Source organism: Mastomys coucha, unplaced genomic scaffold (assembly GCF_008632895.1).
Source record: "Mastomys coucha isolate ucsf_1 unplaced genomic scaffold, UCSF_Mcou_1 pScaffold12, whole genome shotgun sequence".
Taxonomy (NCBI): Eukaryota; Metazoa; Chordata; class Mammalia; order Rodentia; family Muridae; genus Mastomys; species Mastomys coucha.
This window is the reverse complement of record NW_022196894.1, coordinates 7,212,258-7,227,338: the sequence shown is the minus strand read 5'-3', so window position 1 is coordinate 7,227,338 and position 15,081 is coordinate 7,212,258. Positions and strand designations below refer to the sequence as shown.

Here is a 15,081-nt window from a genome sequence, read left to right as displayed (position 1 = left end):
TTGAGGCCGGTTTGGTCTATATAGTGAGATTTTTGTCTTAAAAAAGAAACAAACAACAAAAACAAATAACCCAAAAGTACCTCTTTATGACAAAGCCCAGTCTTGCTAATGGCCGAGGAGCTGCACCCTGCCTCATGGTCTCCATACCTGGCTTCTGAGCTCGTACATTCTGCCCTCCCAAAGGGCTGATGCATCTGATTTTATCCTCTACAAACATGAAAATTCCCAAGGAATAAATACTTCAATAATCCCAGCGCCTATGCAGACATGTGGGCTCTGCTTCAGCCCCAGGAACTGGTGCCCTGCAGACCGCACTGCCTCTGCCCCTTTATCCAGAGCTGATCAGAGGTGAGGTGGGGTCAGGGATAAGTCCTTTAGCAGAAGGGGTGCCCTGACATTCCAGGCCACCCTCAGTGAGCACAGTCAGCTGGTCCCAGCCTCACTCTGCCTCTCCTGCGCTGCTGGAACCTCCAGGCCCAGCTCATGCCAACCCTTCCTCCTGAAGGTTCTCCAGGACTAACCTTACTTCCACAGAACCCAGGAGGTGGAAAACGCTGGCCACTGCCTGTTAGGTGTGATGGCAAATCTGACTAGATTTGGAATTGCCATGGGAACAGCTCTGGGCCTGTCTGTGAGGGTGTTCTCAGAGAGGGAAGACCCACCCTGAACATGGGCAGCACCATTCTGTGGGCAGGGGGCCAGGACTGAATTAAGAGGAGAAGTCAAGAGGAACCCTAGCATTCCTCTCAGCTTCCTGCCTGTGGGCACAACGTCACACGCCACCAGATCCCCAGATCCCCTGGCCTTCTCCAACCATGATGGTCTGTATCCCCTTAAACCATGAGCCCAAATCTACCTTCCTTAAGCTGCTTGTCACAGCCACACAAGGAGTAACTAACTCATCAAGTAAAATTTTAGGAGGACAAAGTTTGGAACTTGGTTTAAATGCAACTGGCCTACACAGAGTGGAGTCATTGCCATGGAGACCATGTTGTCTGAAAAGCATAAAATGCTGTGCTCTTGTTTTCTATGGGGGCAGTGTGTTTGGCCCCATGCAGTACAAAGGGTAGAGCAGGTTCTTGCCCCTGAGAAGTTTACTGGTCAGTAGGGGGTTCAGGCAAGGCCCTTCACCTCCTCACTTCCTTCCCTTCTTCTATAGACAGGACCTCAGACTCACTCAGTAGTGCCTCCTGCTCTACCCACTCCCTCCCTGTAGACTCAGTAGTGCCTTGCACTTGGCTAAGGAGGAGCTATTTATATAGCTCACTGATGTTCATGGAGAACTGCTGTTATCAACTGACCAAGCTCACTGATACCCTGGGCCAGGATCTAGGGGCAGGTGACATATGTCATGGCAACAGCAGGTGGATGGGACCTGGTGGTCAGTGCTTGCTGCCCTCACCTACTGTGTACCTCAGGTGGCTGTTACAGAGGGATTGGCAGCACCACAGGGGCAGACCCCATGAGGCTGCACTGAGAGGTGACTGACTGGCAGGAAAGGCCAGCAGAGGAAACAGAGAATGTCTGACAGATCCCAACACTGTTCAGGAGAATTCCACAGGGACAATCAGCCATAGCTTTGCAGTGAACTTTATTGTTGCTTCCTTCTTAATCACGTACAGTGGTAAACCCCTGAGTTTACAAGCTGTTTACTTGCCTCAAAAATGAATTACCCTGTAACAAATCAAAATGTCAGGTGGCTTTTCCCAAGCCACCAATTAATCACACATACAAACAAGCTGAGTATTGGAACAGTGTTACGACTGAACTTTACATGCTCCTGAATGAAAATGATGAGTGAAAAGCTGAGACCCTGGGGGTCTTTAAAGACACCGTCACATACTTAGAGTGTGGTTCATGAGGGATGAGCAAGGATACTAACATTCTCTGCTGAGTGGTGGAGCTTAGTGGCACAGCCTTGCTGAGCATATGGAGGCTGCCCTGGATTCTGTACCCAGGATGTTCTTTTGAAAAGACAAAAAGAAGTTCTTTAATTTTGGGGTCAGGACCAAGTCTTAGACTACTAATAAAAGTTACATGTAATTAGAACATGTCTATGAAGGTCGGATAACAACTTGCAGGAAGTAGCTTTTTCCTTCTGTTGTGTGGGACCTGGGCACCGAAATGTCACTGGCTTGTTGATTCCAACCCTGTCATATTTTGCAGGATAAACTGAATAGAGGTGCTGAGCATGCATTTCCCTCTGGTGCTGCTGCTTAAATCTCTCCTCCTTCTCCATCCTCTCTGTATGTTGCAGTTTCAGGGGCTCTCTTCCACACTAATTTGTCATACTGGGGGACTGGGTGGGCACTGGAGAGAACTGAAGGTGAATAGCATGGCTGAGCCCTGGACCTCAGAATTCTTGCTTCATCCCTGCAAGGCAGTTCTGGATGAGCTAAACACAGCAGGGGTGCCAGAGGCCTTCTGGGTCTATGTCAACCTACAAGGACTGCCAAGTCCTTGCAAACACATAGACAAGCCAGAGATTATGGGATGGGTAATAGGCACATAGTCTCTTCCAGGATCTTCTCTGCTGATGACAAGCTTGGCTTGCCCTATGTCTGTCTCAAGAACAGCTCTTAGATGTGTACCAAAGGCTGTGGTATCTGCAAGACTTTGGGCCCAGTCTGTATGTAGAAACTGGAGTCACTGGGAGTGTGTGTGTGGGGGATGTGGACAGAGAGTGGGGTGTGAATGCTGGTGAAAGGGTGTAGCATGGGGGATAAAGACATGGGCATCTCCAGAGCTGGAGGAAAGCCAGTGGATTCTCACACAGGCCACTGATGAGATTCTCCAGTTGATAAACATGCCAGCAGAAGGGAAGATTAAGTGGCTAGGGAAGTGCTTGAGATGTGGCAAAAGAGGAAACATTAGCAAAAGTATGTCCATATACTCCTACTGAGAAGATTCCAGGTTTCTCCTCATCCCTGCCCAGAGCAGAGCACACTGCTGCAGGGTGGAGCCTAGGAGAGGAGAGGGTAGGGTTAGAGTAGACTTTCATTGTCTTTTAGGGGCTTGTCTGAATTTTCTAAGCTCCTTACCATGGATCACAATTATTTTGACACAGGGTCCTGATGGCCTTGACCTCACTGAAAACAGTTGGAAACAAATACCTTGAACTCCTGATTCTCTTGCCTCTACTTCCCTGAGGGCTGGAATATAGACCTGTGTGTGGCACCACCATGCTCAGTTTAGGTGGTGGTGAGATTAAATCCAGAGTTCTGAACATCCTAGACAGGCATTGTATACCCCAGTCCTAAGAACATTATTTCAAACCAGGAAAGAAGAGGGTAGAGGAGAAATAGGATCCTTGGGAGCTGGGCACACTCAGGCCCACCCACTATGAGCCACTCTGGTCTCCCAAGCTCTCTCCCTGTGAGTTCTTGGGACCTGGACAAACTTTCCCAGAGCAGGGCCCAGCAAGAGGACCCATGCCAACAGCAAGACACCCCCTTGCTTTGCAGGATCTCTGAGATGCACGGGCAGCCTGGAGCATTCCTGTCTTCCTCTATTACATTCTGCCATGATTTGGGGGAATGTGAATGAATGAACATCTCTATGGCATTTGTCAAGAACAAATTACTACCAAAAGGTCAGCCTCCCATTTTAAGCCCAGTGAATACTGGGCAATAAGGGAATTGCCTTCAAAAGAGAATACTGGGCATGGAGTCAGAATCCCAGGTTCAAGTCCAAGTTCTGTCCACTCTGGCTTTGAGACCTTGGATGAGTCCTTTCCCCTGTTTACGTCTGCTCTCTGCTCTTTCTTCCAGCAGCCCAGGCTGGTCTGTTCCTCGGCACTTGCTGGGCCATTCCTGTGGACTGCAGTTCCATTTTGCCCCCTTTCTTTCTGTACAAGTCCCTTCCTGCCCTTGGGCAAAGGTTTTTACCCTTGTACCCCACAAAGTCTGTCTTGCTCTGACAGTGCCTGGGAAAGCTGACTGCAAAGGTGCCTAGTCTCCCGGGTAACAACTTTCACTACTGAAGCAGCCAGCACCCTGTGTTTCCGAGACAGCTAGCTACTTGTGTTATTCCTTTTCTCCCTTCACTTGCAGTTACAGAACCTGGCCAGTAGGCAGGGCCTTGTAACTGGGTTGTGGCCATGAGACAGACATCAAAGTGGCATGTGGGATTTCCAAGAAGCCTCTTCAACAGGAAAGAGGTAGGCACATCCTCTATTCTGCTTCCTGGAACACGGATGTGATAGCCAGAGTCCAGTAGTCATCCTGGACTAAGAGGGGGAACTGCATGTGAGGGAAGGAAGAACACTGAGTGGAGAGGAGCTTGGTCCCTGATGCCTCATGGAGCCCTTGCTTACCCATATTCATGAAGCTTTCACTGGAGAGCAACATAAACCTCCCGTCTAGCATTTTCTATGTAGTTGAAGCTAATCTTATCTGATATTGTTGTGAGGAATGCCTTGTTAATGCAGGATATGGGCTATGTCCCCTGGCCACACTGATATGCTGGCTCTGACCTTCTTCTGGTAGGGAGAAAATTGTCCTGAGCCTATGAGGCTGCTAGTTCTGGTGGGGTTAGGGATCTGGACATGGTGGGATGAAGGAAAATGGGAGGGGCAAGTGATTCTGAATTCAACTTCCTTGCATGAGGTAAGTGGAGTTTTTGATAAAGAAATCAAACATTTTAAAAGAGGACTAAGACCTTGAAACTGAGGACTGTTGAGAGACTGCACCGTGTATAGATAGGGACCCTGGGTCCTGGGCTGAAGCTTTTCTCATTTTCCAAGAAAGCAGGGGCCAGTGGTGCCTTCTGGGATTTTGACTAAAATATGTGTTCTAGGTTAAAAAGCATTTGCCCTTTTAGAATTATAGAACTGGCTTGAGTCTATGTAGGGGATTCTACAGAGGCCTCTCAGAAGGTCAAGTGCAGGAATGTGCTCAACTCAGGGGTCATTCCAAGGAGCTCCTACTCTGTGTAACATAGGGCTACACTTGGCAGACCAGCAGGGGCTCATTGCTTTCAGGATTAACTTTAGCCTTACCCATAGACTTCTAGGGGCTTGCTGCTCCCAGCAATGCATCTGTATCACTTTGAAAACTGAAGCCCACCACCAGAGAGACAAGCCCTGAAGCCCTAAAACAAAACCATCTGGTACTAGACCAACATCAGGGTACATGTCAAGTCAAAGTGACAACAGGAAGACTTCTGTCACAGCACAGCATGTTTAGCTTGATCTTCTCAGGAGTACCAGCTTAGGGGAAAAGCATAGCACAATAAAGCTCTTGGGACCCCTAGTCACTGAGTCTGCACCCTTGGCCCTCTCCCGGCACGTCCATCCGAGAGCAGCAGCAGAGAAGTTTCAACTGCCAAGAGGCCACGGCATGGTGGCCTTCATCAACCTTTCTTCTCTAAGTGACACTGATTTCTGCAAGAGTTAAAAAGGAAGTGCTCTGGCTGGTGCACTGCAGCACCAGAGAGTGGCTTCCCTGCTTTTTCCAGATTGTTCTGTGGATCCCACTGGTAGAGATCACACACCTTACATGGCTGATAAAAGTGAGGGAGGGCAGGAAGAGCTAAAAGGTTTCCCTGACCCCACAGAGACCTGGAGACTAAGAAAGCCTTTTGTTCTGTCGGGAAAACACAGTGTGACACCCTGGGCCCTGAGAGATATCAGGGGCTGGGACCTTCAGTGTGAAAACCTCCCCCCTCCTCTGGGTACATTTCCAATTCTTCCAAAAGAAGGTGGCCATCTGGACTCTATGTAAACCACACACGGCCTGAAGTTTTAAAATGTGGAAACAACATTTCTGCAATTGTCCCCTTCTATTTTTTGAAACAGGGTTTCTCCCAGGGTGGCCTTTAACTTGCTATGTAGCCCAGGATGACCTTGAACCTGATCCTCTGGCCTTCACCTCTTGAGTAAGGTGATTACAGGGAGGACAGAGGCAGGGGTTTGTGAATGCCAGGCTGGTGCATCCTACTGAACTGCAGCCCCAGGCTTCCTGCTCTTTTTGAAAAACAAGGAGTGGTCTACCTAAGGGGGTGGGGCAAAGTCAGCTTACCTCATGTCTGTGCATAAGCCCTGTACTGTGCTGGGCTCTCATCAGACCCATCCTGAGCCTGAAGTGTCACCTGTGGAGGTGCCTGCAATAGCTCCTGTGATGGGCGGTGTGTGAGTTTGGAGTACAGCTAAGAGCTCAGCCTGGGAAGAGGTGTCCCTCAGAGTCCCCTGGGAGGGAGAGGCTCTAAGACCTGCCTTCCCTAAAGTCAATCATCTCTCCATGAGGCTCCAGGTGAGGAAGCACAGAGCTGCCAGGGCCCCCACCGTGAGTAGGGAGCTAAGGGCCACAGGCTCCCAAGCTTGCAGGTTCACTTTGAGGCAGGGACTCAGGCTCCTAGCCAGACAGTGTTCGTGTTTTCTTACCACACACACTGAGATGCTGGGAAACAGTAAAAAAAAAAAAAAAAAAAAAAAAAAAAAAAAAAAAAAAAAAAAAAAAATCAATCAGCCCTGTGACCTCCTGCACAAACCCAATGTGCATGGCCCTGCTCCTCTCTCGATGGCTCTTTCCTTGACTCTGCCCTTTCACCTCTGCTGCAGACTGCTAGGTCCCTTGGGTGAATCGGTGGAGATATGACAGAGCCTAATACTTCAGTCGGCTACAGCTCTGTACTGCTGCTGACAAGATCTGGAGTGACATGGAACTTTCTGACTCATGTGTCTGACATAGTATGTCTCTGGAGCTTTGGGAAGATGAGAGTGGCTGTGGAGAGCCAAGCAGGGAGTCAGGGAAGAAAGCCACCTTAGGCAGAGGCAATGCCACCAGCACTGTTAAAGAAGCCCACAATGGGGCTGGAGAGAAGGCTGACAGTTAAAGACCACTGGCTGGCTGCTCTTCCAGAGGACCTAGGCTCACTTCTCAGCAGTCACAGGGTGGCTCACAAATATCTGTAACTCAAGTTCTAAAGGATTTGATACCTTTTGGCCTTCTTAGGCACCAGGCATGCACATAGACAACCATTCGGGAAAACACCCAAACATATTAAATGACTGACTGACTGACTGAATGAATGAATGAGGGAGATAGCTAACATGTAAAAATGATTGCTGCCTATTGTTGTAGCATGAGGATCTGAGTTAAAGTCCCCAACACCTACATAAAAAAGCTGCATGTGCCCCTGTGCCCTACTACTGTGGAATCAGAGATAGGAGGGTCCCTTGCTGGGGACGGCCTAGCTCCAGCCTCAGCAAGAAAGTCTGTTACAAGGAAATATGGTGGTAAGTGATACAGCAGGACATCCAATGGCCTCTCCTCTGGCCTCTGAGCATTTGTTTTCATACACAGTCATCTACGGCCAAACAAATAAAACGCTAAAATAAATAAACAAAACAAGGGGTTAGACAGACAGAAAGCTCAGGTGTTAAGGGTGAGTAATGTTCTTCCAGAGGACTGAGTCTGTTGCCAGCAGCTAGGTCAAGAGGCCCACAGTAACCTGTATTTCCAGCTCTAGAAGGGTCCAACATTTTGGCTTCTGTGGGCACACACATGTGGTAAACACTCTTCCTTCCACAAATAATAATAAATAAACAAGGACCAGGCTTGGATCCGGATGCTTAGTGAGAGAACCTCAGAAACCCACACAGCATTGAGGGTCTCCTGGCATGTGGGCACCCTGTGGCTTGGGTACCACAGACCCTCACACCTGAGCCCTCACTTCCTGGCTCTCTTCAGTAGGTCTAAAGATGCAGTATTTCAGAGCTATGAACTCTGGCATGACCTGAAGGGCTTCACACTCTAGTATCACTTTTTGATTTTCTCCCTGTGTCCCATTACTGGAAAAGCCGCTTTCTGCCCTGTATCTGGGATGGTGGGGGTGGCAGGTGTGTAAACGAGGGGAAGGGGGCAGACACTACAGCAGCCACCATTCTCTGCTTTCTGACCCTTGTCGCAGGTGACTCGATGACTGGCTCTGCCTCCAAACATTTAAAGGCTTTTATTTCTGGTTAGTTTTAAAGGGGTAACATACAAAAATATCTGGGAACTTGCAGAATCTGATAGCCTATAGCTCTTTATCCATGGACAAATCCTCTTGGCTATTAAGGGCTATACGTGAAAACCTGCAGAAAAGAGAAAATGCTTTTTCAGTATTCTGCTTTTTCCCTGTGCCATTTTGAGATGGCTTAGCCCTCTGGTTCAGGTGAGAGCCTGGCTGTGTGGACCACCACCCAGGGGAGACAACCTCAGGGCCAAGTGTCCCTTTTGCAGTTGGGGTGGATGTGAGGAGCGCAGGTCCCCCCCTGTTATGGAGGCCTGGCTGGCATGCAGACCGGGGGCTGCTTCTGGAGAGGTGCTCTGTAGATTATCACACTGTCGGGCACCAGGGCTTGGGCTTTTGTCTCTCCCAGTCCCTGCCCACTTTAAATGGTATTACCATGTATACATGAGAGAGCACAGAGCTCCACAACCGTCTCTCAGCCAAGGCAATAGAAAGCTCACCAGCGGCCATTCTGGCTGCCTGTGCTCTGAGGCAGTGGACAAGGCTGAAAGAGCAGGGAGAAGGAGGCTGTTAGATAGCTGTGGGGAAATTTGTAGGCATGGGGTGGGGGGAAGGATTCCCAACCAGGGAACAGAGCAGGTGGGCCAGCTGAAGGCCACCTGACAAGGATGTCCCCAGAGCTGTGGTAGGCCAGGAGTACCTGGCTTGCTGAGAAGTCTATCAGCCCTGCTCTATCCTCTCAGACCAGAAGCAAGGCAGCGTTGGAGGGTAGGTCTCATAATGTGGATGCCTAGCCCTAGGATTCCACAAGGTGGAAGTATACAAAGAGGCCAGGGAATTCACTAATTTCCTGCAAAAGATGTATGATAATACCCCCCAGGGTGGACAGCCATAGGCTGGGCCCTTTCCATTTACTTGTTTGCTAGGATTTGGGCTTACAGAGCAGGGTGGTTTGCTCCTACAGTAGCTATGGCACTGAAGCCTCTCCTGCGTGTATTAACTGACTGGGATCAAGCCAGATTGACAGATGGCAATATTGCCTCACACATTACTATAGAAAGAACCAAAGATGCTATTGGCATGGTGGGCATTAGATAGGATCAGGGAACATGCCGAGTCATAGGGAAGTCAAGATGGCCATCAGCCCAGAACGTGTTTCAGAAGCTTATAGCTGCTGCTCAGTAGGCACCACTCTGGCAGCTTCTGTTCCTGTAGACTATGACACTGGGCCAACCAGATGGTCAGTATCTGTCATGTGCAAAGGAGAAGTCCTGGAAAAAGCAGAAGCTTGGGTAAAGGGCACAGGGGAAGAGCAGCGTTCCCAGGCCTTGAGGTGCTCCTGGGTAATGCGACTGTAGAAGACTGGCTTGCCCTGACAGCACATGTATTGGAGACTATGTGTCCAGGCACTTGCATTTTGACTGCTGAACTGGAAGCTGGCCTTAAGCAGTTAGCTAGTCTTGGATGTGGGGTGTGTGGTGGGAGAAGTGATGTGGATCTTTAACTGGAAGCTGGCCTTAAGAGAACTTAGTTAGTTAGTCTTGGATGTGGGGTGTGTGGTGGGAGAAGTGATGTGGATCTTTTGAGATCACACATGACTGAGACCATCCTTTTGTCACCGTGTGACTAGAGGCTTCAGTTAATAAAGTGAGGCCTGAAAGTCCTCCTAAAGTAACCTTAACTGGGTAAGCTAGCGGATTTTTTCTTAAAGACACGGCAGCTTCAAACTCACAGTGACCCTGCCTCTGCTTTCCAGGGTCTGCTTTCCAGAGGTTGGGGAGGGGCTTCTCAGAGAGGCTCCAGGAGGGTACTACATGCCTAGTTTGACATAGGATTTACAGCAAAGCCACCAGTGAGAAAATGGAGTTCCTGCTCTCAGCCTCATATGTCCATGCCAGCTCCACTGCTTTCAGCACACCAGGACCGTCCTGTGTGTCTGACAGTTGTATGCATGTAAACACTCAAAATCCAACCAGTTTGACCCGTCTCCAAAACAGTTAAACATGCTTCAACACCTCCTATGAGGACTCTACAGGAACAAATACTGTTGGTTCAAAGGATCCCTGTGTGCAAAGGACTGCACACAGGCAGCTCTCTCTGGTTCTCTGCAGGCTCTCCTTGCCCTGCTCACAGCGCATGCGTGTGTGTACAGCTCTGCAGGCTCTCCTTGCCCTGCTCACAGCGCATGCGTTTGTGCACACCTCTGTAGGCTCTCCTTGCCCTGCTCATAGCGCATGCGTGTGTGCACACCTCTGCAGGCTCTCCTTGCCCTGCTCATAGCGCATGCGTGTGTGTACAGCTCTGCAGGCTCTCCTTGCCCTGCTCATAGTGCATGCGTGTGTGCACACCTCTGTAGGCTCTCCTTGCCCTGCTCATAGCGCATGCGTGTGTGCACACCTCTGTAGGCTCCTTTTCTTCTTCTCAGTTCCCCAAATCAGCAATTTGGAAATGCTTAGAAGTAACTTTGGCATGTCATGGAGAGATATGTGGGCTTCTGAATGAAAATCCACAAGTGGCTCATGAAGCTGGGGAGGGGCTTCTCAGAGAGGCTCCAGTGGGCTCTATGCTTCCTTGCAAATGCCAAGCTAATGCCTGAGGCATTAAAATCACTCTGGCTCTTGTGCATCTCTAGTTTTTACTTTTTTTTTAAGGATGATTAATATTTCATCATAAAAGTATTGATTTCCTTTAACTAAGAGACTTCAAGTTTGTTGCATCCTTAAGCATGATTTTATTATGTCTCCGGCCAAATGTTTTCTTTTCCCCTCCCTGCCAGAAGGATGCTTTTGCCTTTGATATAACATGTGTCAAGAAGAAAAGAGGCATTGATTCACAGAATTCTGCATTACATGCAACTTTGAAGGCAGATAATCCAGTTCGTGGACTTGAAGAGATGGTTCTTAAGGCAAGTCTACCTTTCCCCTGTGAGGCCTTCCTCATTAGTCAGGCCACTGAGGCCTAATACAGATAGGCAGCTCCACGAGGAGGATATGAAGGACTCAGTCAGCCTGGACATGAACCCTGAACACACAGGCTGTACACCACAGACCCCAGCCCCATGCCATCATCTCCTCTTCTCATGAAAAGCAACAGAACTCTTTCTGGCTGGAGTACCTCAAAGCTACTGTTTCCTATTCACGTAAGCAGGTGGTGGAGGCCAGCAGTGGAATTGGGTAGCACTCAGTTTTACAGAAGCCATCCAGGAAGCAGGCAGAGGGCAGTAACTGGCAAAATAGCTAGCGCTCTGCACTGTTTAAATATTGAACATCCTCTCTCCCTCCTCCACATTCATTATTAACCAGGACCTGCATAGCTGGGTGCATTGACTTCATTTTTTCCCAAGAATCCAAGATGCAGTGGACAATGCCCAGTGGCTGGGAAGTGGGTGAATGGAGATTTGGGATTCTTTCTTTCATTCCTTTCTCTAGAAATCCTTTCCAGTCATCCCCATATTTTTAGAGGCTTAGATTCTTGGAATTGTCTCCTGACCTCAGTGCCTGAACACAGGTGATTAGTGGTCCAAATATTGACAGGCTGGACATTCTCTCCTTCCCCAAAAGGAGCAATTGCAGAGGGAGGCCATGGGGAAGATGTTGCTATCACCAGACCAGCAAGGCCTCAGAAGTGTTATGGTGACAGTATAGATCACCAGCCCTGTCCAGGTGAAAGCAATGTCAGGATGTCACATGAAAACAAGTGTTTTGTTTGAAAGAAAGGAGCCTGGAGACACTAGTTGCCTTTGGGTTAGTTACTAGATGACTGGGAAGGAGATGATAGATGTCAGGGACCCAGGCCAGCCATCAGGGACATCCAGGAATCATTTGGACCACTCCTCCTAAAGATGCAACTGTGAGAACAGAAACGTAACATCTTCTATAGAATAAGGGAGCACCTTTCCTTTGTGGGAGAGCAAGGCCCCTCCTGGACCTGGCTTGGCAGGGTGGGCTGTGAGCAGTATTCCTTTTCTTGGGCTTTTATCTATTCAAGAGTTTTGACCCAGCTGTCACTGCAGCACTGCATCTGAGGTTGGTGTTTGCCCTGCCTAGGTACTCAATTTGTCCATCCCTGCATCCTGTCCTGGTCTTTTCTGTGAACCTCCCTGTGCTAAGTGTCTGTAGGCCAATGCGGATTTCTAGGCTGAGGATTCAAGCAGCCCATCAGGGCCTTTGTTTTCGGTTGTATGAACCCCCGGCTCTCTGACAGGCTTCTTTAAGCCCCCATTTCTGAAGTGCCCCTTGATTAAGCTTCTCAGGTTCCTTTCCAATTCCAGCTCCTAGAATATAGCCTAAAAGCTCCTATTCTAAAAAGCTCTTCAGAACCTGAGGGGCTCTGGAGAGCCTCTGCCTGCCTCAAAGTGCCTAGAAGCTTGATCTCTAGCTGCTTTTCTCTGACATGGGCTTCTTTAGCCTCAACTAAATCAGAAAATGCTTTCTCCTGGTCCTGGCACACTGCCCTGTGAGTGAGACTGCAAGGATGGATTTAATGTCTGGTGTCCAAAGGCCCCTGTATTTCTGAGATTTCTATTTGTCTCTATGTCTTCAAGAGAACATGCCCGGCACAAACATTCTGATCTATGGCTTATATTTTGCTATTAACCTGTGGACTCTCTTTCTTGGCAGGAAGGACAAGGAAAATAAAAATGTGGCAGAAAGAAGGATCTCCAGGGCCCAGTATGGCAAACATGCACAAGCTTGTGAAAGGACTCCTCTTGGTGGCACTCTGAAGAGCTGGTTGCATGAGAACCTAGGCCCAGGTTAGGCACACTCACTCAATCCTAAGGAATGGCTTCTAGTGGGGTATCTAGAAGCATGAATCATAATGTGACTGGTTGAGAAGCAGAAACCACGCTGGTACCAGTGAAGAGACTTGGTATACTTTGACTGATTCAGACAAGCCTCTGAGACCTCAGAGTGGGATCTGGTTTGCAAACAGAATCACGCTGCAGATGGAGCTGCTAAGATGAAGCCATTAGGATGAGTCTGAATCCAGTATAATTGTCTTATAAAAAGTAGAGACCTGCCAGGCAGTAGTGGTGCATGCCTTTAATCCCAGCACTTGGGAGGCAGAGACAGGGATTTCTGAGTTCGAGGCCAGCCTGGTCTACAGAGTGAGTTCCAGGACAACCAGGGCTACACAGAGAAACCCTGTCTTGAAAAACTGGAAAAAAAAAAAAAAAAAAGTAGAGACCTGGCAGGACAGTGGTGGCACACACTTTTAATCCTAGCACTCAGGAGGCAGAGCTGGCAGGATCTTTGAGTTCGAGGCCAGCCTAGTCTACAGAGCAAGTTCCAGGACAGATAGGGCTACCGAGAGAAACCCTGTCTTAACCTGCTCCCCACGTCTGCCCTCCAAAAAAAGAAGAAAAGAAAAGAAAAGAAAAACAGAGATTTGGACAGTGATAGTCACTATTATGGCTTTAATTTGAAATGTCCCTGATGAACTTCTATACAGCTGGCATAGTCCCAAAAACACTGTGCAGATGTGGGCTTTGGAAGTGACTAGACTGTGAAAATTTTGATTTTTCAAAGGATGAGACCCTTGATGAATTCATGATGGATGGCTTTAGCAGGGACTGGATGGAAACTAATAGGGGAAGACTAGTTTAGGAAGTAGGTCATTGTAGCTGTGGCCTAGTAGCATTTTATCCCTGGCCTCTGCCTTGCTCTCTCTGCCTTGCAGCTGCCATGCCCATCTGCCATGATGCTCTTGCCTTACCACAGGCCTGCAAGCAATGGAGCAAGGTGGCTACAGAATGAGACCCCTAATCTGGAGTCATGACACAGCCTTCCTTTTTAATGTGATTCTGTCTAACATTCTGTCACAGCAGTGAAAAGCTATGTCACCAGCAGACAGGGAGAGAATGTCATATGCTGCATAAGATGCCAGGTGACATCAAGGATCACCAGCGATCTTCAGAAGCCAAGGAGAAGCCTGTAGCATGTTTCTATTCCAACCCTCACAAGAAGCCAATCTTACCTACCTCCTGACCTCAGCGTCTGGCCTTTACAACTGTGAGACAACAAACATCTTTTGTTGAAGCTACCCAGTTCATAACATCTTGTGACAGACGCCTCAGGAAACACAGACAACAGGCTGTGCAACTATTAGAGGTGAAGAAGAGAAGGGCGTTTAATGAGAGCCACAGCACTGTTAAAGCAAGGGCTTCTGCAGGGGTCGGGGTGCGTGCCTCTGTGAGGTCAAGGCTAGCCTGGTCTAATCTACATAGAATTCTAGGCTACATGGTAAGAATCTGGAGAGTACAAATACACAGCGGTGTGCTCAATGGCACTCACTGTGGCCCTGGGCAATGAAAGCCAGAGACCACTGGACACTTGGACAGAAGATTCAAGCATCCACTGTGGAATACTATGCAGCCACAGAAAGGAATGCACAACATGTAAATAACAACCCAGATTTCTAATTCATGGCAGGGTCTGAGAAAAGCAAGTCGTAGAAAGTGCTACAGAAGTTTGAGTACATAAACTTACAAGGCAGATCAGGAACATTGTATAGCTATGGCCCACCACACCTTATCCCGCGCTTCTGTGGCCAGAAGAGTCTGGAAATCATCATCTTTAGGTATTAAAAAGCCAAGCAGTACATACACACAAATTATGTCTTGCCCATAGCTGGGCTTTGGCCAGCTGAAACCAAACATTAAATTTCTATAGGAAACAAGCATGTGTACTCACATTAACTCTACCAACAGCTTAGAGACAGTTCAGGGCTGGTTTCACCACCAAATGAATTAGAAAAAAAAGTTTGGTTTTCAGAGCTATTTAGATTTCAGAACGGTAGAGAAGGACTTATGGCTCTGGGTTCTGGGCATTCATACACAATGCAGCTGCATAGAAGAGTCTGAAAAGGGGTCAGTGAGACCAGGAAAGAGGGGTGTTGAGGGGTGGAGTAACTGGGGGAACAGTCAGAGAAGCCTTTAGAACTGTACTCTGTAAGCATGCAGTGTATTCTGGAATGTATTAATCTGTGTGTGTGTGTGTGTGTGTGTGTGTATAGAATTAGAATATGTGTATTTGTGTGTTGTATATATATATATGTATATATGTATGCCAGAGGTTGATTTTCATTCTTTGTCTTATTTTTGTTGTTTTTTGTTTTTTTTTTTTT

At 48.2% G+C, this 15,081-nt stretch overlaps 1 protein-coding gene across 11 annotated transcripts in view; it reads right to left on the bottom strand.

Moving 5' to 3' along the window:
* Clec16a (C-type lectin domain containing 16A) overlaps nt 1-15,081 on the bottom strand; it is a 216,460-nt gene that overhangs the window by 14,489 nt on the left and 186,890 nt on the right. Inside the window, exons 23-24 of one of the 11 annotated variants that reach the window (XM_031362528.1) lie at nt 8,392-8,500; nt 7,935-8,077 (exon numbers count right to left, since the gene is read on the bottom strand). The exons of 9 other annotated variants lie outside the window; for them this stretch is intronic. In XM_031362528.1, coding sequence (XP_031218388.1) covers nt 8,020-8,077; nt 8,392-8,500 — 167 coding nt within the window. In that variant the 3' untranslated portion in view covers nt 7,935-8,019. Of the gene's footprint in view, nt 1-7,934; nt 8,078-8,391; nt 8,501-15,081 lie in introns of those variants that run through there. One more of the 11 variants, XM_031362544.1, reaches the window with a different exon arrangement.